Consider the following 25128-nt stretch of genomic DNA (forward strand, 5'->3'; position numbering starts at 1 on the left):
TGGGAGTACGTATTATAGATATCACAATGCATTGGTTTACAAAGTCAAAAACACAAACAAGGGAACTAGATAAACAATGTAAATAGAAATTGATTTGCAAAGCCGTGGAATTTCCTTCTGTGGAGAGTAGAATGCTATGCTATGCTATGCTATGCTATCCATTCATTGCATTCCATCACATATACACATCAGCAACACCCTCTCACCCAAAACGCCCAGCAATATGCAACCAATATGAAGTACTTTTTCTCTCTCTCCTTTGGATATATCATGATTTAATATCATCCTATTCATATCCTCTCATATCCTTTCATCCCAACGGGACTGGACCTAAAGCGCTTTAACTAGGTAGGTAGGTACGCATTTATTATAACCCCTCCTTGATAGCACCGACATGCAATTTCGTTCCTCTCTTCTCCTCACTTTCTCCCACTCTATTCTTCCATTGGATCATCGCCTTGCGCAGCCGCCGGAACTCTTCCTTCATTCAACTCCTTCTCCAATTTAATAATCTCTTGCAAACTCTTTGCATTCTTGATTAATTCCTCGACCTTCTTTCGTTCGGAATCGGTAAGCTTGACGCGGTAAGACTTGGAACTTGACGATGTGGATGCGCCATTGGTGATGCTGGATGTGTCGAATGTGTGAGATTTAATGCCCATGATCTGTGAGAATGGACATGTTAGTATGGCAGTCTTAGGAGAAGACCAAGAAGAATGTAAGCTTACCTTTGATGCAAGAGCAGATGGTTCTGCAAATGTACCAAATAACTCTCGAGCTCTTTCCCGCTCTACAGCTTTGACTTTCTTGTAATCCAGAAATCGCACATTAGGACATCGAAAGAGAATCCATTCTCTGTAATGCTATTATTCGCACCCATCAATTAGCTTCATCCAACTCCCTTCTTCATTTTCCAACAACATCAAACCAATCCCCTCATTCTCCCCAACACAAAACAAAACAAAAAATAACGCACCTCCTTCCTAGTCACCGGATTCTCCATCAAAACCAAACTCGTCAACCTCGCACACCCAGCCAATCCATCCAAGTCCGCCAACTCAGCTACATTATTACTCGTCAAAACCAACGTGGTCAAATTTGGCAACGAATTCGCCAACGTAGGTGAGATACTCGAGACGCGATTGCGAGCTAGGAGAAGCGTTCTTAAACGAGGACTGAGTGGGAAGTTGCTGAGTAGTTGAATATCATTGTCTGTGAAATCGATTGCGTCGTGTGGCTAAGTTCCTGTTAGTATACTACTTTGCGGGTATGTGAAGCTTGTAAGTTAAAGCTAAAGGCAGAGCCAAAGGAAAAGAACTCGTCTTCCTCCCACCATCCTTCCAATTCCCCTCGACCTTACTCTTACCCTACCACTCCCCTCTCCCAACCCCAAACCAACAAACAACCAAGCCCCAAGAAAACAACAGAAACAAGAAAAGACAATAAAACTCACCCCCGCAACCCCCAAATTTTCCACCGCCGGAATCTTATGACCTGCAAACCACCAAACAAACCAGTATCAACTCAGCTCTTTTCAAAAGTGTAGTATAGGGAGCCTCCCCTCCGTTCTTAACAGGAAAATCAAAGATTTAAAACGCACCTCGAAGATCTAATTCGCGTTCCTTGAGCGGATTGAGATAGGAAAGGGAGGATTGGATTAAGTCGGCTGTGAGACGCATGATTGATTGATGTTTCCAAAGTTAGTCAATAAATTGTTCTGTTGGCGGGATACGAAGAGATGTGAGGAGGATATATGTGAAGGTCGTAGGGTCGTGAGGTGCGTGAATGGGTCGCAAGGCTGATATCATGATGCTCGCAATCTAGAAATTATTTTGGTAAGCTAAGCTTTGATTTCGCGCTAACCGGTTTTCAATTGTCAGCCTTTTGGAGGCACTCGAGAGGCATTCATTCCATTAGGAGGTAGTAGGTGCACACAAGGATTCATTCCATCTGAAATATATGCGATTAATATCAATTCATCCAGGTAAATTATATTACAATCACTTATTACTAGTTATTGTCTAATAGATGCAAGAGCTTATTGCTCAATCTCTATAAGGTTATATCATACATCTCAAAAAATACAATAACCCGATTCCCCTCCTCATTCCCATAGTTGTGTTCACTACCGTTTCCATTCAAATAACTCCGATCCTTCATATATTTTCATAAATCATCCCGACTCACTGGAAGACAAAGATAACTCCTCCTCTATCGACACTAACCACCATTCCATAGGGACTCTCTAACAACGCCACATCCAAAATTGAATCCAAATGCGCCCTCAATAATTGATGTCCTTGTAATGAAATAATCGTACTCCTTGGCGCCTTTCCATTTCCTCTACTGCTTGCTTCAGATCTACCTCCATCATTACCTCTATCTCTTGTCCCAGCATTAGGAGCTGTTGGGGTTTGTCTAGGTACTCGCTCGTGGTTCAATGTAAGTATCGGAGTCGGATGTGAGGAAGTATATGATGGTTTGAGCTCATCAGTCTCTAACCCACTCACAACCATTGAACTTTCTACGCGTGATAAATCCCAGAATCGAATCTTACGGTCTGAACCACCAGTAATAACAAACCCATATTTACCATCACGATTATCATCATTAGCATCCGTACCAGCAATCATAGCACGAATTCCATAATTTGAGACACTGGCTGTTGGTTCGAGGGCCCCTGCAAAGCGACCAAGCATACCTTCTGGACGATCTTCATCAACAGGCCAAGGTTCATAATTCTTTGGCGCCTCTCGACTTGATCCAGATCGATACACTTCTCGACATTGTGTCTTTTCAACATCCCAGACGGTAATTTCTCCTTGTCCACTACCACCAGCAACACATACCCATCTACCTCGACCTCTAGTAGGATGGATTCGAATTCTGTAAATAGATGTGGATCCTGGAACACCCCAAGCCTTTAAACGGACCTTGAAACGTAAATCCCATAGATCCAAGATACCATGTGAAGTTCCTAGTAATAACCAATTACGTTTTTTATCGACACAGAAACATGTTGGAGTGCCGTGATGAACAGGATTCTCTAGAATATAAAGGATTGTCATGGCTCTTAGATCAATAGCTAGTACTCTTGAACGATTCGTAGCGATGAGTAAAATCGAATTCGTTTCTAATTTAAAGTGCTCTGCCCATATAGCAAATTCGTCTTTTGGTAGCTTGTATTCACGTAAGAGGCGAAGTTTACTATATCTTCCCACACCACCACTTTGGATGAAATCAACTTTGACTACGTTGATGCTTCCATCACTTCCACAGCTCACAAATGAATGTGTATGTTCCACAAAGCATAACGCAGTAACTTTGGCATCATCTGCATGTTTGTGCGTCTGTCTGGATCGATGAGCGATATTTCGTTCCAGTCTACCAGTATCCCACACTTTTACGCAACCATCATCTCCACCTGTGAGGAAGAATACATGATCTGGAGCAACAGCTATGTGATGTATTGGTCCAACATGCTCAGCAAAAGTAGCTACAAGACTACCTTCAGGTCTCCAGGGTTTATCCCCAGCTTGATTACTATTCCTATTAATAGCTCGGCGTCGACTCGAAGGAGCAATCATAGGTCCGAATTCGGCGATATCATTAGGGTAATTATCCACATACATGGCATCCAGCATTTTGAGTATGTTTGGATCATTGCCTGAATAAGTATGAGCCGCTCTGAATCGTATTTCATTGTTCGCAGAGGCATCTTGATCTTTTGCCAAATTAATCGACAAAGGTTGAAGAGGTTGTGAGAAAGGTCCTTCAACCTTGCCGAAAGCATTTGTTGAGGTAGTACTTGTCTCGGGAACACTTTTCCCTGGCTCCTTGCGATTCATCAAAGTCATAGCAGAAGACTTATGACGGATACCACGAATAGTATCCCCTGATTCAATAGACATAGCGCCCAGTAGTGACGCGGTTCCATCGTCGCTCATTTGAGCTGTTGTGTCTGAACTTCCAGGACGGACTAGAGATCCTTTTCGTGGTGTCATAGATGACCTTGGAGTTGAGGTATCCGTAGGAGATAAGAATGCAGGTGATAAAGTTGGAGAGTGTGGCTCTAATCCATTAGTAGTAATTGGTAAGCCAGCTTTCGATCTATGACTATTCAATGCAGAGCGTTTCCTTTTAGCGATTGAATCATCAATAGTCATGGAAGCATCAAGTAAAGCGTCGGCTATAGAGTGTTGCTCTCCATTGATCTCTGAACCGTTGTTGATTTTGCGAGGTGGTTCTTCTGTAATCTGTTCATCAAACATCACTGTTTGTGGTGTAATGTTGAAACTTCGGAGATTGATGACATTATTGAGATAGGTTGGATGTGTTGGACCTTCTCTGACTTTGGAAGGTGCAAGGCGCCATATATACTCTCTCAAAGCGATCAGCTTTGCTTCATCTTCGTGACTCATTCCTATGTTTCGTAGTTTTGCCAGCCATTGTTCATCTTCTTCATTCTTTGGTATTCTGGATAAAGCATGATGACCAGACTCTTTAGATGAGACAGTAGGTACAAAAGTGCTTGAACTGAAAGAGAATGTTCGTAACTGATTCACAGGTTTCCAAAATATTCCTCTATCCACTTTATTCGCCCAATTGATAGACATATCAAGGACTGCCCTCGATAGTGGTTTTTTCAAAGCATTAAGTAAAGTGATCTCTGAGTAATCGTTGACACCTGTCTTTAGATATGGACGGACAAGTGGTAAGATGATGCATAAAATATCTGCACTGGACAAAAAAATAGTTGCCGATGAGATAAAATTCACTGCTGCCTCTCTGATCCAAATGTTAGGATGCATTGTGAAGCGACTGACAACATCTACCATCTCCCAAATCTTTGATCGTTGGAACAAACCCAGCTGTGCCATATCAGCAAATGAGTGAAGGACACTTCTTACTACAAAATCTTCAGGATCTGTTAGAGCCTGAACCATCAACGGTAGTATAAATTCTTCAAGGCTGATACCGCCTAAGAAAGTTGCAACCCCAACAATGGTCTCGAAGAAAGCACACTTCAACATCCAATTTCGATCATTCAAGTAAGTATTTAGATGACTCAAAATAATGTCATTCGAGTCTGCTGTGCCGAAAAACATACATAACTCCGGCACGGATCCTAGAAAAGCTCTTTTGACAGCAGAGTCACTATCTGTAATCAAAGCCTTAGTATGTCCTTCGAAGACTTCAATAAGCTCATCTCGAGCTGTGTCAAATAGCCCTTGAAATGGAGCATCCTTTCCATTAGCATCGTCGGCATCTGGATCCGTAGAAGGAAGTGAACCATCTGACCTCAAAGTTGCAACCATGTCGAGAAATTTAGAGGCTGAACTGGCAAGGCTTCCTATACATGCTGCATAGGTCGCCCTTACTAAAGGTCCTGGTTCTGTAGGTGAACCGGGGAGGAAAATCTGCATTCGTGGCAAGATGTATTCTGGAAATACATGTGCATTTATAGGTGAAACCACTGTAACAAGAGCCAAAAGTTGAGTTATTGTTCGAATAGCTGTTACTTTCACAAGCTCAGATTTATCGGTGAGTAAAGTCATAATATATGGTAGAACCCGATCGAGTTTTGCTTCGTCAGTCAACCTTTCGGCAAAAGCTAGTAATATATCGCAAGCTCGAATCTTTGCAGTGGCTCTCGCAGTATTTCGCATTGATGATACAACTAATGTTAGAAAAATCAAAGTTCCATCATCTATAGGTCGTCTACCAAGAGCAGAAGCGAAATGCTCATTATTTGGTATGTTGAGATGTACAGGTATTGGTTGTAAGCCTGTTCCTGTAGATATACTCTTGAAAGCTGGTGTTGGTTTTTCATTCTCATAACCTAAGAAGTAAGAAATCTTATCAAAGTCGTAATAGATACGATCAATACGTTCATCGGCCTCACCAAGATTTGCCGATGACCCAGATATTGGCGCTCTTCCAGATGATGGATCGGTAATTAAACCCATGTATTGATGTAAAAAACTGTAAAAGTAATCTGGGAAGACTTTCTTCCTCCAAAATTGCAAGTACTCTTCTGCTGAGTATCTAGACTCAGGACTCAATTGTATCATATGTGACACCATTTCTCGTACATCTTTATCTGTTATTCGATTGAGCAACGAGGTGACTGGATCGTACTCCCCTCTGCGATATTGATACAATTGACTCAATGTGAAAATTGGAGCTTCAGTGAAAAGTTCCGCTATCACGCAACCAACACTAAAGACATCCATAGCCCAAGTTATTGGTGCTTTGGGATCTGGTGTTTCTCCTGTCGCCAAAAACCGTTCCGGAGCTAAATAGCATGTTCTGCGTCCGGCAGTATCAAAATAATAGGAGAAATCCGCAGGGTTATCTTCCGGTAAGTTTGTTGGCTTAAAAGAAGAAGAGAAATCAGACAGATATAACCAATTCCATGAGGTTACTAATGTATTCTCCGTCTTTATATCTCCATGGAACACATCTCTAGCATGACAGTCACGGACGGCGCATAAAAGTTGAAACGCAAGCCATTTCTTCTCGATATCTTCCAGAAAAGGTCTAGTACTCATGCGATCGTATAGGGAGCTATATAAATATTGTCGAACAAGATAACCATTCGTTTCTGTTTCCGCGATACGTTGATAGGGGAGCGCATTTGGGACATCAGCCAGGGCTTTTCGTTCTCCTATACAAATAAATTAGATCCCATCAAAAGAAATCCATATACACAACTCACGGACTATCTTCTTCCTGTACTTCTTGAGATCCATGGCATAAGGCTTGACGACAACTTTGACAAGTACAACTCCATCTTGGCTACGAGCACGAATACTTTTCATAAATCGGGCAGTTCCCATAGACTTTTCGTAGACCAAATCCGAGAGTTCTGGTACATCAATACCTGCAGAGCCCGCCGAGAGCGTCGTGAGGGAGAAACCTTGACCCATGGTTGTGATGAGCAGAAGTTCATCTGCCTGAAGTCATGGATATTGCTGTTCTTATTTATTGAAGCAATGAAGTAAAGCTCCCGGAAGCTGTAGTACGACAACGATATCAAGTATGGCAGTGAATCATATCCACTAAATAATTGTAAAATCGTTGTGGTTGGCGCAAAGCATTTGGAGTTGTCGGTTTGAAGATGATGGTTTACGAATGGAGGTGATTACTAAGCGATAGGGCGGTCATTATCTGATATGTATCTATCTTGAGCTAGCCAACTACCTAAGTGGATACCCGGTACAATTGAACATTTCATGAAATCATCACCATGAATTCATCAACAGCAAGTGTTTCGTTCAATATTCCAAGAGAACATTTCTCCGTGATTTTTGAGCAATTCATCACAACATTGGAATACATCAGAGAATGGTTTCAATACGGTCTGAAAATCTTCCATGACATCCTACTGTTATACTCTATTGCATAGGGTAAAAATCATCAGATGAAGTGATAAAAGGTCATTGATTATAATATCATGTCTCGTCGCCAATGATGGCATTTATAAAGTACAGTGAGTTTCCCAGCTCATTTCATAACTCCAACGATAGGGGTTTCAGACAACCCATCATCCCATGAATATACTGGTGGGTATAAATTCATTTACTTGCTTGTAACACATTCATTTGGTATGCATTCCATTTAAGCCTTTCCCTTTCTCTTCAACTCAGCCTCCTCTTCCTCTCTCAACTGTTGATCGATTGTAGCACCTCTGCTTGGCTCATTGCCGTGCATCTTGGCCTAGTAGCATAAATGTTAGTACAGTTTTGAACAGAGCAGACATCTAGACATGCAACCGAAATCCGACATAAGATGGAGTATGGAGTGAAGTATTATTGTGCAAAAGTGTGTATGTATGGATGGATAGGTAATGACTTACTGGGAGGGTAGCATCTTCCTTTGCGGCTCTGTCCTCCTTGCTCATCTCCTCAGGTTCGTTCTCACGTTGCTCCTCACGAGCCAACTTGTTTGCAATGGATCTCTCATCCTCTGTTTGATTGATTAGCTTGTGATTCTTCAAACTTCAAGAGTTCAATAAATCTTACTGGAGTCGAGTGCTTGATGGCTGTTCTCCTTTCCCTCGTGGAATCTCTCGTGGTTCTCGTGGAGTTGTTGATCGACGTTGGAGCTCATTTTGATTGATTGATTGATTGATATGGGTTTGGTGTGAATTGAGAGAAAATGTAGATAGTGTGAGGTATTTATTATATGGTTGATTGATTTGAACGTGGAAGAGTATGAAGAATTAAAAGTCGATGAGGGGTATCAAGTCGACTATAAAATAGGTAGGTAGAAGTTGGAGATTCGAGCAATACGTCATAATGAAAGCTTTTCCCAAGCACCAACTAGATTGCCTTGCCTTGCCTTGCCTTGCCTTGCTATCAAAACACCACCATACCACAGAACAGACGTCACTTAACATCAACATCTACCTAGTATGTAAGGTACCCGCTATTTTTCAAAGAAAGAATCAAGAAAGAGATCGTACCAACTCTAAGGAATCGCAAAACTGTGAAAAAGTATGGGAATTCCTCTCCACTTACTGTATTGAGATATCTGATTGATTGGCTTTTCATCTACCCCTCTATTGACGATCAATCGTAGGGCAGGAAGCTTCGAGAACGCATTGTGTATATTCTTTTGAAGCTTCACCGAGAACGTTCCTTTTCGAAATTGTATCATAATGACGAAGGATAGGGGTTTGTTGATATTGCTCCTTTCTTTTCCTTCCAACGTTGGATGAACCTCAAAGGAAGCCCCATCGCCAGCCACATCGACCACCTCTACCAACTACATCGCTTTCGCGTCTACCCAGTTTCACAGACTTGAAGATGTAGGAAGTTGGAACTTCTAGGAAGGGAGAAGAGAACAATCTCACATACACACCAGCTGCGACCTGCATCAAAACCAATCCCAACTTTCCAAGAAGCCCAGCCCAGCCAGCTCAAGTTTACTCCGTAAGCTTACGAATTTATTTTCCGGACGATCAAACCAACCAGTATCTAAACTATCGGATCTCATTTCCGAAAACCTAGAGCAAAGCAACACAGCCATCAGGGATTATGAGACCGACAGATTTCACAATAACTATTTTGAAAACATCGGCGAAGATACAAGCAAGGGCGACGACTACTATTTTCGAAGCAATGTAGATCAATGCATTGACTGATGATGTATGCATTCACTGAGAGTTTTGGATTAGAGACGATGTCTTGCATGAGTGCCACATCACAATGTCAAAAGTCTCTGACATGACATGGCATGGCAACTTTAATTTTGACGAACGACAAGTCAATAAATCGTTCAGTCCTAGATCTGGTTCCATAGATGAGATGGTGAGAAACATTTGATAGGGGGTTATCTTGTTTTACATGACCCTCGATTCCAACCCGCATACCAGTCTTTCATCTCCATGTGGACTTCAAGCAGCGAAATGAATCTCCCAGAAGAAAGGTTTCTGTGGCACTCAATCGCATATATATAATTACCTCCAAGTACTCTTGTACCATGAGAGAGAAAGGAACGACGACATTACGATGCTTCAACATTTGATGATGCAATTAAATGATTGGACAAGAAGAAAACATTAACCACCTCAATAAGTACTAGGTAATGAATAATCAGACCTCGTACTCTTCAGCGTAACCGCCCTTTTATTATGGAAAGTTGCATCTTTCTCATTTCCCAGCCTCTTTACCTAAATCCAATGGAGTCTTATTAGCCATACATTTCGCCTTTGAGGAGTCTGCATTGAAAAGCGGCATGTTTACAGACTTAACAGACTTAACAGACTTATTAACAGAACAAGCATTTCTTTCACTATTGAAACGAACTAGGACAAGATGAACATGGCAAGAACGTTTGGATAATTTCTATTCTCGATGTCTGTTCGCAATGCGTTGTAGTTGTAGTCCGCCAGTCGAGCCAGTGAGCCAGTGAGCCAGTGAGCCAGTGAGCCAGTGAGCCAGTGAGCCAGTGAGCCAGTGTGAGAGAGATGTACCAGTTAATAGCTAGTGATGATATAGTGTAACATTAGAACGTGGCTATCAAACGGAGTTGATCGTAATCATCAATCATCAATCATCAATCACCACCTGGGCAATCTACCTATAGCTATCGTAGATACTTGATAAGTGGCTGAGGGTAGCTCGGGTGGAGGTGAGTAGGTCGAACGGGTACCGGTATTGTGTTGGCCATGTCCCCATGGTATTTAGCGGGGGAACGACGGGACGAAAGGAAACAAGCGTACTCCGTATGAAGGCGTGTGGTTGTTTATCCGATGAACTTCACCGATATATGCTTTCTTTTTCTGACGGACTAACCTTTATCGACCAGTAAATATCAACATGATTACCTACCTGGTAGATTTACTATGAAATCTCTCCTGAGTCCTGAGTTCTATATTTCTTCATTATGACAACTCAGAAAGTTCTATCGTAGCCTTCCCATACTGGTCATAGGTAAGAGATACGCAAGCTTTTCCCCCAAGAGACATCCAGACTTGCAGGTGCATGGCATGGCATGGCATGGCATGGCATCTTTCTATCATTATCATATTGGTATTGGTATTGGTATTGATATTGGTATTGATTGGTATTATATTGTACAAATCCAGACAAACCTTCAAATTTTACAAGATACCTACCAAAACCAATTCTTCGGAATCTTTCATCCAATGAATCCTTCCTCTTGTTGACCACGCTGTAAAAAGGTCTATTTGGCCATTTCCCTCACAATTCCCTCACACGATACTTTTTTACTTCACCCTCATTTTAAATTCCGTCTCCCGCGAAGACTCCCTGTCGACTACAAGGGGTACGGTGCGCAGAGTGGTAGGCACAGAGCAGTGCATCTTATCTATTTTTCCCACTTTGGCTTTTGAGCGCAGACCTTTCGAACCTTTTTTAGACATTCTTCCGGCCAACACGCCAAACAGCCAAAACCTTCCTTTCATTCATTCATTCATTCACCTACCTAGTATGTGCTTGAGTTTCAGGCCCTTTCCGCTCTTTTCCCTCTGGTCCTTTTCTTTCCTCAGGTACCGGTAGAGAATATCCAAAACCTAAATATTCCTTCCTACACAAAGCCCTCTCTCCCTCTCTCTCTCTCTCTCCAAACAAGAGGCGGTCACTAAAGGAAAGAAGAGGTTGATCAAAGTTCAACCATCTTTTGATCCTTGGGTCCTTGGGTCCTGCTTCTTCCTCTTCCTCTTCCTCTTCCTCTTCCTCTTCCTCTTCTTCTTCTGCCTCTATTGCAGTGAATATTGTTCATTTCGTTCAACTCATTTTGTTCATACCTCACTCAACTTCGATCGCTACAAAATTACCAGAATCATTCTCTTGAATTTTCAATTCGTTTTTGGAAGAACTTCTTTTTTCTTTTCTTTTCTACAAAATCTGTTAATTCAACAATCGCCTCTTTGGATATTGGGTGGTACTTTTTGTTTTTATTGAGCTGAGGTGATCGAAAGAGTCGATTCTAGGAAGACGGAAAAGGATATAGCAAAAGGGTTCGAATGCTTGTACATGAGCAAGGACGACTACAGAAAGAAATTATGATCCAGCAAAATTTGGGAAACAATTTCGATTCCACCTTCACCACAACTTACTTTTCGACATCCAACAATGAGAATTATCATTGCGGCAATAGCATATCATACGAACCGTTGAAACTATCCCCATCTCAAACAATGGCGAAAGTAATATCGAAAGATGGGAAAGGACTCAACAACAGGAGCAAACGAAAACAAAGGTGGACTGGATCTTTTACCAAGGCAGCCATAATATCAATTCTCGCAAGTGTACCTCTTGCAATTGCAGATTGTATTTCTCTTTCAGATTCTACTCAATGTCCTGCATTTACTTCCGCTTCAATTGATACAAACTTGACCGGACTTTTGTATGTTTTGACCTCGCCCTACCAACAAGCGTTTATCGATCAACACTGACTATATGCTATTTAGCCCATTTTTATCATATGTTTCCGATCGCGCTACTTTCGACACTCAATTAAGTGCATACGTTCAAACAAGCTATGTGCAGTCAAAGTATGCATCCCTATCATTATTTACATATGCCGATGCTTGTCTAACACGATCATGCAGGTACCAGCAACTTCTCGGATGCGGAAATATAAATCTTACAAATACATCAAACCTTTACGCTCGATATACAACCACAGTTATATGTAATTCTATAATACAGAATTCCAAATCATCATGTAGTTTGTCGGATACCCAAGCACCACCAGTTTGTGCAGATTCTTGCGTGAGTTTTCATCATGTTCAATTTTGGTATGACTTGAAGTTGACAGATACAAAATAGGCACAATTCGCGGAGAGCGAATCGATAGTAATTGCTGATAGTCAACTTTGTCCAAGTCCCGGAAGCAATGCTATTTCTCAAATCCGTGCCGACTTTACAAATTGCGCATTACCATCAGATTCATTGACTGGATCTTGTGTAGAAGGTTCCACTAATGAACCAGATAATTGTGGATATGGTAACAGCACATTCGGACTATGTCAGTACTGTGGTACTGGTGGACAAAACAGTACAGATACTTGCTGTTATAATTCAGGAGCAGAATCACGTTGCGCTGGTGTAGTATTACCCACGATTACAGGATTCATCACCTTCTCGACAAGTACTGCCTCCTCAAGTTCAGGAACATCGACTCCAACATCATCTTCCACCGGTGCCGCCGCCGCCTCCTCAACATCGAATAAGGGACTATCCAGTGGTGCTATCGCAGGTATCGTTATTGGATCACTACTTGGTTTGGCTGCACTTGTTGGCTTGATCTTTTTCATATGCTTGCGTAGACGACGTGGAAGTCAGCATGGAAGTATCTTAAATCAACCGACACCTGCCAGAAATAATGGAATGGCATATAATCCCGTAAATTCTAATACTACCCCTGAAGGATACGAAGTACTTCCTGGAGGACGAATCGCCCGAATGTCGGCACTCGAAGGACATTCTCATTCTGGACATTCTTCTTCCCCACGCGATAGAGATGGAGCAATTGGTGGCGCTGTATTGGGAGGTGCGGCTGGCTATGCTGCCGGACGAAGACATGATCATGAATCTTCTTCGAGTGATTTTGGGGATAGTCCTAGATCAGGTATGCAAGGTGGAATTCTACGACCACCTCCAAATAGGCGAACCGGTTCTCTTTCCAGTGGCTCAGTTCTTGGACTTGACGATCCTCAAACTCCTGGTACTGGTAGTATGTCATCACCCCGCGGCGTGGCTAGTAATCAATCCGAACAATTACCATTCTTCAAGGATTACTATTCCCAAGATGAAATTCACCCTGGCGACAAAGTTGCAACTTTATGGGCGTATCAACCACGTGCCGGAGATGAATTTTCATTGGAACGTGGTGATATGCTCAAGGTTGTTGGTATTTGGGATGATGGATGGGCTACCGGAGTCATGATAAATGAGCGCGCCGATGAGTGGGACGAAAAGCATAAAGTACAACGCGATAGTGGGGTTTCGAATACCTCTGGACGAAGAAATGATTCTCCAAATGTTAGTGGCGAGATTAAAGCTTTCCCATTAGTTTGTGTTTGTCTTCCGGATCATTGGAGGAGGACAATTGATGGTGATGGTTCGACGGATTCTGGTGGTCCACCAGGCCTATAACGACGGCATTTTTCATATTTCTTTCTTAATCAATAATTTCACGGCTTCACGATCATCGTATTTCATTCAGTACAGGCGTTAAGGACTATAAGATTCTCTTCACACACGCACATCAACCAATCCTATATTCACACGCATTCCAATACTTCATTTACATTCGAATTAAATTTCACGCCCCGTTACGTCTTAGATTTTACTGACGGTATCACATCACAAATTACCGGTCTTGAGCTTATGTGCTCATGGATTGGCATTAATTTTTTAATGATGGCATCATTTTTTTGCTGCTTGATTATGGAAGAACGTTGTTAGATTATTGATACTACTACCATTTTCTTTCTTATTACATATACCCAAATTCGTTTATACTGCTATTCGGATGGAGACAAAATTGGGAGGATGGAGGCATTTTTGATTTGCATAATAGTGACTATTGAAGAAGATTCATTCATTATTGGGGATGAAGCAGGCTTTTCAATAGGAGACTAAAGGGAGTATGATAGAATGATTATCTATATGGGCTGTTAGGTTCGTTTCATAGGTAATCAAAATAAAAGAAGTTTGAAAGGAAAAAGGTCTAAATAATACTCATGGATGAGATCCCCAATGAATTGAATGTTGTGAATTGCGTGCCCATCCATAGACCGTTTTATCTCCTGAGAAACGAGAGAATCAACCGAATGATGCCCCGCTACTAGCGTCCTTATTTCCCCAAATTTTATAATTCTGCCAAAGCGGTCGACTGTTAGACTTCGACTTTGATTTTAAAGACTTTCACAAGTTCAAATTTTACATTGAGAAGACGTCACATAAATATTTCTCCATATACACGATATCACAATGGTTAAGAAGAGAGTTCGCGATCCGGAAGAACTTCCTGATGCGCCGGTTCATAGTGCAGGAGAGGATGGTGAGAATGATAGTGGAAGTGATGTGAGTTTTGGATTTCTTTTGGGCTTTCTTTGGGGCTTTCTTTGGGGAGGATGATTTGGGGGGATGGTTTTGGAGGATGATTTGGGAGGATGATTTGGGGGGATGGACAGATGGGATTTATTTTTTGAATCGCTTTATGCGGATTCTCTACCGCTGCACTCTTTCTTCTCGGTATAACCAACAATACATAGATAAGTATACTGACAGCGCGAACCACCACAGGGCGAAGATATCCTCAACGTTGATTTCGAATGGTTTAATTTCCGAGAGATTGATTTCCACGGGGTCAAGAGCTTGATTCGACAATTGTTCGACGTGGATAGTCAGCTGTTGGATCTGAGCGGGCTGGCCGACGAGGTGGTCGCGCAGGATACGATTGGCAGTACGGTGAAGGTGGATGGGGAGGGCACGGATGCGTATGCCTTTATGACGGTGCTGAATGTGCATTGGGGGAATCGGGAGGGAGGGGGACTGAGCCCCGCGGTGAGCGGGTTGAAGGGGTATTTGGAGAGTCAGGTGAAGGAGGGGGGGAGGCTGCAACGGGTTTTGAGGGGGGAGGAACATGTAGGGGTGGTGTTGGCGGAGAGGTTGATTAATGTGCCGGCGGAGGTGGCGCCGCCTATGTATGGCATGTTGGTGGATGAGGTGGAGGCGGCGGTGGAGGATAAGGAACCGTATGCTTTTGAGTATTATTTGGTTGTGTCGAGGGGGTATCGCGAGGTGGAGTCGAGGTTGGATCGGGAGGAGCAGGGCCCGAAGAGTAAGAAGAGTAAGGGGAAGGGCAAGCCGAGTGGAGAGGTGTTTTATTTTCATCCCGAGGATGAGGTGTTGAAGAGATTTAGCTGTGCCTATGAGGAGTTTGAGTATAAGAAGGATGAGGGGGAGGGCATGGCGGATAGCAAGAGGGCCTTTCAGGAAATGGGGATTAGAGCGGTGGGAGAATTGATCTTGATTGAGAAGGCAAAGTGGGAAGAATGTGTTAAAGCTTTGGGGGAATATTTGGGTGCTCCTAATTAAGAGATGTTCAAAGAGAGGACAGAAATGAATGAAAGAATGAAAGAAATAAATAAAATTCAATACTAATATCATGTATGACTTGGGAACCTTTTGGTTGTTTCCTTTGATTTTTGATTTTTGATTTTCTATTTTCTATTTTCTATTTGCTTTCTCCTTTTTTTGATATTCGCTTGGGTATACATTTTTTTAAGAACATTCTCTGCCACAATTGGTATTCTCTCATGCCTGTCCTTTTCTCTCGTACATCTATGGATCTGAATCATTCCACGGGAAGTGAAAGGCGAGAAACTCCCCAATGCTCTATTTGCGGACAAGAACATAATCGAAACGATCAGTATCTATACATCCTCCACATCCTCACATCTTCTATATAGTAGTACAATGTCCCTCTCAACATCTACTCCTTCTTCTCCAATCTCTGCATCAAATACTCCACCTCCACCACCTTCGTCAACGGAATCACAAAATCCCTATACAAGCCCTCTACCGCCTCTACATTAATCTTCCCCTGCGGCTCCTCTCCATTCGCCTTGCCATTACTCAAGCTGGGGTCCGTGCCGTACGTTCGCGCCTTCAATCTCAATCTCTCGAGCACCTGCAACTCCACCTTCTCATTCGTAATGGCGCGGCCCAAGCCCTCGCGATCGCCCGCTCGGATCATCTTCGTAAAGGCTTCTTCCTCGGCGCGGAACTTGGACTCGGCGACGAATTTGCCAAAGTGGATGCGGCGCGACAGCGCTTGCAGACAGTTGATATCGCATGTGGCGGCGGAGCCGTAGTTTTCTTCGCGCTCGCCGCGGTCGGAGCGCCCGGTTTGGAGACAGGCTTTGGGCAGGAAGGTGTTGATGTAGTGGTCTTTTATCTGGGCGTTGACGTTGACGGTGTTGGGGTGGAGGATGGTGGGGTAGTGGAGGGGTTGGAGGATGGGGGGTTTGAGGGCGTCGGGGAAGAAGGGGTATTCGTCGGGGGATTGGAAGCGGCGGATGAGGGAGTCGAGGGTTTCTCGCGAGTGGAGGAGCCAGTCCAGGAAGCTGAGGGTGGTGTTGGGGAGGGGGAGCGCGGACGGGATGTAGATGGTGGGGTTGAGGGGGAATTGGACACGTTCGATTAGGTGGAAGGTTATGGTGTCTTCGAGACGGCTGGGAGGTGGGAGGGAGGTTAGTTTGGGGGTTTGGAGGAGGGGGGGAGAGGGAGAAGCGGGAGGGGAAGATGGGGGGATGAGAGAGAAAAAGTACATACATAAGTTGAAAACGAATATTAGCCAAATCAAGAGCTTTAGAAGCATCTGAAAGATCGATTGCTGCATCCATGATGAAATTCGTAACTATCATATACCAATTGCAAAATTTGGATCTGAATTGGGTTGAGAGAGTAAAGTAAAGTTGAGTTTTTGAAGTCTGTATGTAGAAAGTCTGGATGTGGAAATCAAAGAATCTTGAAGAAAAGATTCGAACAGTGCAGTGCAGTGCAGTGCAGTGCAGTTGAGTTTGGTTTGGTTCAGCTGATGTTCGCTCTTTAAGTTTATGTACAGAGAAGAAGGGAAGGGGAGGGAAGGGAAAGAAAAGTAAGAGAGATGGAAATAGAGTTTGGTGTCTTTGCTTGTATAAGGTTTGGGGATTTCTCCTCGGATCCGGAGATGTAGAGAGGGAGTGAATGAGGAGTGAGGAGTGAGAGGAAGTAATTGGATTGGATTGGTGAGAATGAGGGTGAGAATGAGATTATAATTTGTTATGGATGTGGTATATTTGAATCTCTGATGGATACCTAGTCTGATCGATTATGAAGCTTTTATTTTATATTGTATATTGTACAGAAATACAGAAATACAGTCATAATCCACTTACCACTTGCCATCTACTCACCATCCACACCATCCACCATCCACCATCCATAATAATGAGTACATAACATAAAAATGAATGGTGGGGGTAAAGAATATTCCGGAGAAAATCCCAAGCAAGGGGATCGATCTTCTGTTGTGCTCTCTTGGTGTGATACATTGTACTCTGCTCTATTGCTCGTGTGCTTTTTTATATATTATATATATTGGGAAATTCTGGTGCTACGATGAATGGATATATCATGGTATTGGTATTGTATGTAATCTTACTATGTAGGTATCTATGGTCTACAGCTGTACGTACACCTGGGCATAGCTCTTGGATTGTCAAAAGGACCCGAGCTTGAATACCTAGATAGGTAGTACCTAGGTAAAGGTACTAAGGTTTGTACAAATATTATGCATAAAATTACCCTTCATCCCGCCCAGTCTGGAATTTTATGATATCCATTTTCCTTTTATGCATATCTTTCCCACCTATCAATTCCATTCCATCAGTCTCACTACCTACCTACTACCCTACCACCTCCCCCAGTCAATTACCAAACTATCTCAAAATCCATTCATCATACCCGTCTCAAGCCGGTATCCTATCCTATCCTATCGTATCCTATCGTCCCCTCCCGTATCGTATCGTATCTTCCAAAAAGATCTTGACAGAATGAACAAATTAAAAAACTTCTAAAATTCTTTCCCAAAATCAAAAACTTAATTGTGCCAACACACACTTTCCACGGGAACCAACCAAATACCGCTCTTCAATTATCCTGCATTGAATATTATCAATCTTGAGCAGAAAACTTGTCATCGGTACTGTGGAAAAAGTCAATTGTATGGCTGGCTCCAGTAGCCGCAATGCCTCTTCATACGGGGCAGAAGAGGATGAAGATGGAGCTTTGATATCGGTATGTTTGTGCTGTAATTTTCTCTTAGCTCGACTCCAGAGCTTCCTTATCTGCATATCCTATTCCATTCTTCTATTTTTATTCATGTTCCCATTAATTTGTGCTTGCTAATGGGTATCTATCTCGATCAGACCCGAGGGTTAGAAGCTTTTGGTCGAAAGGTTACCACGACCGCTGGCCATCTCATAGGTCCTATCGATCCCACTTCCAGCACCCATTATCAAAATGCCATGAGCGATTTACATAAACAACTTCGCAGACCCAATCTTCAACGCAGCGTCTTCTCCTTTGCGAAAACTACCCCGACCGATTTGGTGCGCTCAAAGTTGTCGACGTCGGAAATTCAATATCGGGCCTTGACTTTCTTGCCAGATGAACTGTTGAGGAATATTCCCGACAATGATAATAGTTATTCCTTATTTCAAGGGTTTCAAGCAACGCTGCCGGAAACGAGTGAGGAGAAGGGAAAAAAGCACAAGAGGCGAATCTCGAGGGGTAGGAAACTTCTTGATAATGCTAGTGAGGGGGGGTCGGAGGGGGATGGTCCACCCAGTCTCGCGAGGTTGAAAAAAGAAAAAGCGGCTCTGAATCATCGATTGGAGATGATGGGTATTCGGAAGAATATGGCGAGTAGTGAGATTCATGGGATTGATAATAAAATTGCAAATCTTAATTCTATGAGGAGAATTGTTTTGGATAGGTTGGCCGGATTGGAACAGGAAGAGTCAATGTTGGAACATGAGAGTGAGTATATTTTTGCGAATATCGAAAGTGCGGGGTATAACTAACTTTGGGGAATAGTTCTAGATGTGGAAAATCGATTGGAGGATGCTCAAGAACAAATTGATGATGCGGAAGCTTTGGGAAAATCTATTACTGGGACCGATGAAGGAGAAGATGCTGAGAATGCAGGAATGGATTCATCATTTATGTCTGAATCGATTTATGAAAAACTTCCCTCGAGGGCGAGTACACCTTCATCGAAAGGATCAAAAAGACACAAGACGATTCGAAGAAAATCCATGCCAATTTTACATGAACATTTCGAACCTGGGTCTTCAATTCGAGAAATTCAAGCTCATGATGATATGATTACTGCTCTCGATTTCGATGTACCATTTGGTACCATGGTTTCTTCGGCTTTGGATGATTCGGTTCGAGTATGGGATATGAATGCTGGTAGATGCATAGGACTTCTCGAAGGACATACTGCATCTGTACGAACTCTTCAAGTAGAAGATAATATCGTTGCGACTGGATCTATGGATGCTACAATTCGATTATGGGATCTAAGTAAAGCTCGTTATGAACTTCAAGAGAAAATTAAGGAAGAAGCGGAAGAGGAAGAGGAAGAAGATCATCTTGCATTTGGTGAAGCTTTGGAACAGGAAAAACAACCAATTCATATTCCACAAGGAATGATGGTGGATTGTCCATTATTCACATTAGAAGCTCATGTGGATGAAGTCACAGCTCTTCATTTCCGTGGCGATACTCTTATATCTGGTTCGGCTGATAAAACATTAAGACAATGGGATTTAGAAAAAGGAAGATGTGTACAAACATTAGATGTGATGTGGGCAGCAGCACAAGCTTCGGCAACAATGGGATCTACTGAAGGTACATGGCGACAAACTGGACGTTTACCAGATGCAACAGCGGATTTCGTAGGTGCGGTACAAGTTTTTGATGCGGCACTTGCTTGTGGTACTGCTGATGGAATGGTTCGTTTATGGGATTTGAGAAGTGGTCAGGTGCATCGGAGTTTAGTGGGACATACAGGTCCTGTTACTTGTTTGCAATTTGATGATGTTCATTTGGTTACCGGTAGTTTGGATAGGAGTATTAGGGTATGTTATCCGAGTTTTTTTTGCTTTTTCATATTTTGGAGAATGTTATGGGTATCATCAACTAACAATTAAATAGATCTGGGATCTCCGAACAGGGGCAATCTATGATGCATATGCTTATGATTCACCTATTACAAGTATGATGTTTGATACAAGACGTATTGTAGCGGCTGCTGGAGAAGATGTCGTCAAGGTGTATGATAAAACGGATGGTAGACATTGGGATTGTGGTATCGGTGCAGAGAGAGAGGGAGATATGACGGAAGCTGATGAGAAGAATATCGTAGAGAAATGTAGGGTTAAGGATGGGTATATGGTTGAGGGAAGGAGGAGTGGTGTAGTGGGGATTTGGAGTTGTTAAATCTTGGGTGGAGGGGGTTTGATAGATGATATGATGCATGGTTTATTAGAGATTGGGATTCATTCCTTTTCTTGATATTGGCATTAGATTCCGGTAAAGAGGAACGGTGGTTAAAATTGGGGTTGTTTATGTATGCATGATGAATGGATGAATGGATGCATGAATGGATAGGTGTGCATGGTATAGTGTGTGTGCATGGATTCATAGACCATATACTATTTACATACATATATACATACGAATAAATGAATGAATGAACGAATCAATATATTTAGAGTCTTGTTGTGTGTCTATGTTTATGTTTATATTTATCCCCTAAGATGTCAACTTCGAACGCCCTCGCTTAACAGGGTCTTATTAATCAATCAAAACATCAGGATTTTGAGAATTCTTATAGTTTTTATATATTTTTTTAAATTAATTATTAATTATTTAAAAATCTAATAAATATAAATAATATATTCTTTATATTTATATAAAACCTTATATATATCTTTATTTTAATAAAAAATATTGAGTTTTTGATTTAATAATATTTTTAATTATAAATTATATCAAAATCGTTTATAATTATTTTCTAATTTTAGAATATGAAATATAATAATATTTATAAAATCTTTCACTAATTTTTTTCAATAAAAAAATCTTAAAAATATATTTGGTTTGTTTATTATTATTATTATTTTTTATAAATTTTTATCTTTAAATATAATATAAAGACTTTTATTTATAATATTATTCTTGAAGTTATTAATGTTTTTACTGAATGTATAGATCACATCGGATACCCAAAACTGGTATCTTAGGGGATATGAGATTTTGAGGGGTAATTTTTGCATATCGGTTTCTGGGTTTTGGTTTTGATTCTATGTTCGAGGGGTTGTGTAGATTTGATTGTTTGTTTATATAAATAGGTGAATGGATGAATGGATGGATGGATAAGTGAATGAATAAATGGATGGATGGATGGATGGATAGATGGATGGATAGATGGATGAATGGATGGATGGATGAATGGGTGGGTGAATAGATAGGTGGATGGATAAGTATTTATATGATATCTAACATATGATTCGGAGAGAATATGAAAAGGGGAGAATGTGAAAAGGGGAGAATCTGAAAGGGAGAAAAGAGGAAAGGAAAAGGGCAAAGGTGAAGGTGAAGGCAAAGGCGAGGGGAAAATGAAGATGAATGGGAAGATGAAGATGAAGACGAAGATGAATGGAAATGCGAATATAGGCTTGAGAGCTTGAGGGTAGGCAGATAGGTGGATATTTGAGAGAGAATGAGAAGGAGGAGGGGGAGGAGGGGGACGGGGATATTCAGAAGTATTTAGAGGGTTTGTGAAAAATGGATGAGTTAGAGTTGGAGTGGGGGGGAGAGGGAGAGGGAGGGAAGGAGGGAGAGGGAGAGGGAGGGAGAGGGAGGGGAGGATAAGGGGAGGGGGGGAGGGGGATAGGATAAAGGGAGAGAGCAGAGGGGAGGGTAAGAGGAGAGGAGGGAGAGAAAATAGGGAAAGGGAGGGAAGGGAAGGAGAAGTGGAAGGGGCAGGGGGGAAGGGGAGGAGGAGGATGGGATGGAAGGGGATGGGATGGGATGAGATGATATGAGATGGATAAATATAAATAAATAGAATATTATAATTATTTACAAAAAGCTAAGATAATCTATAGTGTTATATCGAGGAAGAAAGGGGAGAGCTTGGATTTTATGGTGGAGGATGTGGTGGTGAGTGTGGAGAGTGTTATGTGATAGAGGGTAGGTAGAGAGATATTTATATATGTATGTTATGTATTAATGTTTTTTATTGGGGAGAGAAGGGGAGAGATTCAAGGGAAGGGAAGGGAAATGTATGGAGGGTTGTAGGGTTGTGAATGAAGACGTATGAATGAGAGGTATGAATTGAGAGTATGAATGAGAGGTATGAATGAGAGGTATGAATGAGAGGTATGAATGAGAGGTATGAATGAGAGGTATGAATGAGAGGTATGAATGAGAGGTATGAATGAGAGGTATGAATCAAAAATCTAAATCAAAAGTCTAACATAAACACAATCTATCATCAGGAGAAAAATTTCTGTAAAGATAGATGTATTATATTCATAACGACTTGCCCTGTACTGATAAAGTTAATATCTAGATACAAAAAGAAATTGAATATAAATCCTTATACAATATAAAATATTATATTAATATTCTATTTATTATTAACAAAGTAAGCGCTGTGTTAGTAACGAATAGAATTAGTTCGAAATGAGAACTACCTAGGTATTTATTATTAAATTTTAATAAATATAAAGAAAATATATATGGGCCTTAAAAGACCTTGGATTTTTTGAATATCAGAGTTATAGGAATGGTGGATGAAAGGGTATATATATAGGAACTAGAAAGAAATCAAAGAGATAAATAAAAGCTAAGAGGAGAAGGGGAGCGAGCGAAGGAGTGAATATAAAAGCTAGAGAATAGATAGAGTGAGCAAAAGACATTAGCCGAAAATCTAAAGGGGAAAAGGTTTCTACTTCTTATCATTCACTTTCGATTTATTCTTCAATCGGAAGTTTTTGTTGGTTCGAGAGAGATACGAAAGACGTGGTTCCCACTATGAGTAGGCCCCTAAATGTCTATTTGTATTCAATCTAAAGAACTAGCTAATGGGGGAAATAGTAGGCCTTATATAGGCACTATTGAAAGAGCTAGTCTCTTTCACATTCGCCTAAATATCTTTAATACAGTAGTCATTATATTAAAGTCATTCCTTTAAAGTGAATTCCCTTGTTCACACAGTTTTATTATATCATACGATACTATTATATAAACAGAAAAGCAATCTGATTCTAATATAAGTAGACCTTTTACTTCAAAGTGATTATCTTAAATTAGAATTTTCGAAAATTGAGAAATTTCGAAAATTCTCTAAATCCTTTTAGAATAAAATCCTTTTGTTATATATAAATGAAGATAAAATTAATCCAATTAATATATTAATATATTAAAAACAATTTTCATAATATAATATTAACTATTGAAATTTAAATTATACTTAACGAAGCGATCGCTTTGTCAACCACGGATCCTGCCACTACAGGGTTGGGAATCTTGTTCGGATGCTGAATGTTGGATGCTGGATATTGGATTTTATGAGAACTGGGATGGGGAAGGGTGTGTGTGTGTGTGTGCGTGTGGATTGCGGGGATAGGGAATAGGGGATAGAGGAGGTTGTGTTTTTCTTGAAATGATTGTATGGGTCTGGATGGGTCTGGATGGGTCTGGATGGGTTTGGATGAGGATGGGAATGGGGATGGTGGTATGGTAGTATGTATACTAAGTGCAGGAGTGGGAAAACCATGGTATTATCGTCAAGATGCAAGATGCGAGATGCGAGATGTAAGTTGTATGGCTGAGGTAGGTTGAGTTGGGATGGGATAGTTAGGCATATAATTAAGAAGTGAGGAATCCATTTAATCGATGCTGATGTTTCGAGGAGTACAGGAATAAAGTGAATGATTGATTGGGAAGGATTCAAGATTTAGATAAGTTGGCAGGCAAGTAGGTAAATAAGTAAGTAGGCGGGTAGACAAGTAAGCGGGCAGGCAAGTAGGTGGGTAGGCAAGTAAGTGGGTAGGCAAGTAGGCGGGCAGGCAAGTAAGCGGGCAGGCAAGTAAGCGGATAGGCAAGTAGGTAGGTAGGCAAGTAAGTGGGTAGGCAAGTAAGCGGACAAACAAGTAGGTGGGCAAACAAGTAGGTAGATAGATAAGTAAATAGGCAGATAAATAGGCAGATAAGTAGGCAGATAAGCGGGTAGGCAAGTAGATAAATAGATAGGTAGGTGGGTAGACAGATAGGCGAGGAAGCAATTAAGCGAGCAGACAAATGACTGGGCAGGCAAGTAGGTAAATAAGTAATTAGGCGAATAGGCAAGCAAGTGTTTTAAAGAAAGGAGAAAAAAGGGGGGAAGGGATTTAGTGATTTGAATAGGGTGATCTTTAGATAAATTTTGGATGTAATAGAGAGGTAGAGGGTAGAATCGGAATAGAATAGATTGATTTGATTGGGTTTGGATAGAATAGGATAGGATAGGATAGGGATAGGTAGAAATGATAAGGGTATAATTGATTGGAATTGAAATAGAATAACATGGGATGGGATGGATGGATGGGTTTTGGATAGGATTGGAAGGGAAGAAGAAAATAGGGTTGAGATTGATTGGAATGAAGGGAATATATAGAGTATTGTAGTTATTTGTGAAAATAGAGAAAGTTTATAATTTCGATAAGTTTGGGGAGTAGAGAGGGGAGAGCTTGAATTGGGATAAGGTGGAGATAAATAGAATAAATCTGGTCTGATTGAGGATGTGCTTTCTCTTCAATCACAGATATCTAATCACGAAATCGAGGTTGGAAAGATTCCTCAACTCATCGAATCCAATTCATTACTGGGGGAGGAAAAAGTCTCTCTCCAAACCCAGTTGAATACCAGGAATGAAGAGGTGGAAAAATTGAAAGCAAAGGTTCACGAATTAGAAACCCCGCCAACTCCATCATCAATTCCACAACTTACTCCACCTCGAACAATATTACAAGGGGGA

At 41.4% G+C, this 25128-nt stretch overlaps 7 protein-coding genes across 7 annotated transcripts; 3 read left to right on the forward strand and 4 right to left on the reverse strand.

Annotated features, from left to right (window-relative positions):
• Nucleotides 1-434: 434 nt before the first annotated feature.
• On the reverse strand, nt 435-1679 carry EAE98_012241 (uncharacterized protein; the record flags this gene model as incomplete). The annotated part of the gene is made up of 5 exons (XM_038959866.1): nt 435-665; nt 729-863; nt 977-1237; nt 1454-1494; nt 1601-1679. The coding sequence occupies 5 exons, from the start codon at nt 1677-1679 to the stop codon at nt 435-437; spliced, it is 747 nt and encodes a 248-aa protein (XP_038803806.1).
• A 504-nt stretch (nt 1680-2183) lies between these two features.
• Nucleotides 2184-6932, reverse strand: EAE98_012242 (uncharacterized protein; the record flags this gene model as incomplete). The annotated part of the gene is made up of 2 exons (XM_038959867.1): nt 2184-6670; nt 6722-6932. 2 exons carry the CDS (start codon nt 6930-6932, stop codon nt 2184-2186), a joined length of 4698 nt encoding a protein of 1565 aa, XP_038803807.1.
• Nucleotides 6933-7427: 495 nt separating this feature from the next.
• On the reverse strand, nt 7428-8255 carry EAE98_012243 (uncharacterized protein). Its single transcript, XM_038959868.1, has 3 exons — nt 8028-8255; nt 7862-7971; nt 7428-7722 (listed from the first exon to the last, which is right to left on the reverse strand). The coding sequence occupies exons 1-3, from the start codon at nt 8113-8115 to the stop codon at nt 7624-7626; spliced, it is 297 nt and encodes a 98-aa protein (XP_038803808.1). The 5' UTR covers nt 8116-8255; the 3' UTR covers nt 7428-7623.
• A 2916-nt stretch (nt 8256-11171) lies between these two features.
• On the forward strand, nt 11172-14201 carry EAE98_012244 (uncharacterized protein). Its single transcript, XM_038959869.1, has 4 exons — nt 11172-11880; nt 11945-12028; nt 12086-12248; nt 12306-14201. Exons 1-4 carry the CDS (start codon nt 11498-11500, stop codon nt 13632-13634), a joined length of 1959 nt encoding a protein of 652 aa, XP_038803809.1. The 5' UTR covers nt 11172-11497; the 3' UTR covers nt 13635-14201.
• Nucleotides 14202-14394: 193 nt separating this feature from the next.
• EAE98_012245 (uncharacterized protein) lies at nt 14395-15688 on the forward strand. Its single transcript, XM_038959870.1, has 2 exons — nt 14395-14567; nt 14790-15688. Exons 1-2 carry the CDS (start codon nt 14475-14477, stop codon nt 15582-15584), a joined length of 888 nt encoding a protein of 295 aa, XP_038803810.1. The 5' UTR covers nt 14395-14474; the 3' UTR covers nt 15585-15688.
• Nucleotides 15667-17365, reverse strand: EAE98_012246 (uncharacterized protein). The gene is made up of 2 exons (XM_038959871.1): nt 16824-17365; nt 15667-16723 (listed from the first exon to the last, which is right to left on the reverse strand). Exons 1-2 carry the CDS (start codon nt 16913-16915, stop codon nt 15982-15984), a joined length of 834 nt encoding a protein of 277 aa, XP_038803811.1. The 5' UTR covers nt 16916-17365; the 3' UTR covers nt 15667-15981.
• An 892-nt stretch (nt 17366-18257) lies between these two features.
• EAE98_012247 (uncharacterized protein) lies at nt 18258-20540 on the forward strand (the record flags this gene model as incomplete). Its single annotated transcript, XM_038959872.1, has 4 exons — nt 18258-18329; nt 18461-19073; nt 19131-20179; nt 20256-20540. 4 exons carry the CDS (start codon nt 18258-18260, stop codon nt 20538-20540), a joined length of 2019 nt encoding a protein of 672 aa, XP_038803812.1.
• Between the last annotated feature and the right edge of the window lie 4588 nt (nt 20541-25128).

Source organism: Botrytis deweyae (genome assembly GCF_014898535.1).
Source record: "Botrytis deweyae strain B1 chromosome Unknown BDEW_061, whole genome shotgun sequence".
NCBI lineage: Eukaryota > Fungi > Ascomycota > Leotiomycetes > Helotiales > Sclerotiniaceae > Botrytis > Botrytis deweyae.

Excerpts from the sequence above, each read along its gene's own strand:
- EAE98_012243 (XM_038959868.1), bottom strand. The coding sequence starts at position 8,115 with ATGAGCTCCAACGTCGATCAACAACTCCACGAGAACCACGAGAGATTC. Across the intron at positions 7,972-8,027 it reads CCATCAAGCACTCGACTCCA|AGGATGAGAGATCCATTGCA; the intron begins GTAAGATTTATT and ends TCAATCAAACAG. Across the intron at positions 7,723-7,861 it reads AGGAAGATGCTACCCTCCCA|GCCAAGATGCACGGCAATGA; the intron begins GTAAGTCATTAC and ends TTATGCTACTAG.
- EAE98_012244 (XM_038959869.1), top strand. The coding sequence starts at position 11,498 with ATGCTTGTACATGAGCAAGGACGACTACAGAAAGAAATTATGATCCAG. Across the intron at positions 12,029-12,085 it reads ACAAGCTATGTGCAGTCAAA|GTACCAGCAACTTCTCGGAT; the intron begins GTATGCATCCCT and ends ACGATCATGCAG. Across the intron at positions 12,249-12,305 it reads CAGTTTGTGCAGATTCTTGC|GCACAATTCGCGGAGAGCGA; the intron begins GTGAGTTTTCAT and ends GATACAAAATAG.
- EAE98_012245 (XM_038959870.1), top strand. The coding sequence starts at position 14,475 with ATGGTTAAGAAGAGAGTTCGCGATCCGGAAGAACTTCCTGATGCGCCG. Across the intron at positions 14,568-14,789 it reads AGAATGATAGTGGAAGTGAT|GGCGAAGATATCCTCAACGT; the intron begins GTGAGTTTTGGA and ends GAACCACCACAG.
- EAE98_012246 (XM_038959871.1), bottom strand. The coding sequence starts at position 16,915 with ATGATAGTTACGAATTTCATCATGGATGCAGCAATCGATCTTTCAGAT. Across the intron at positions 16,724-16,823 it reads AATATTCGTTTTCAACTTAT|CCGTCTCGAAGACACCATAA; the intron begins GTATGTACTTTT and ends CCCACCTCCCAG.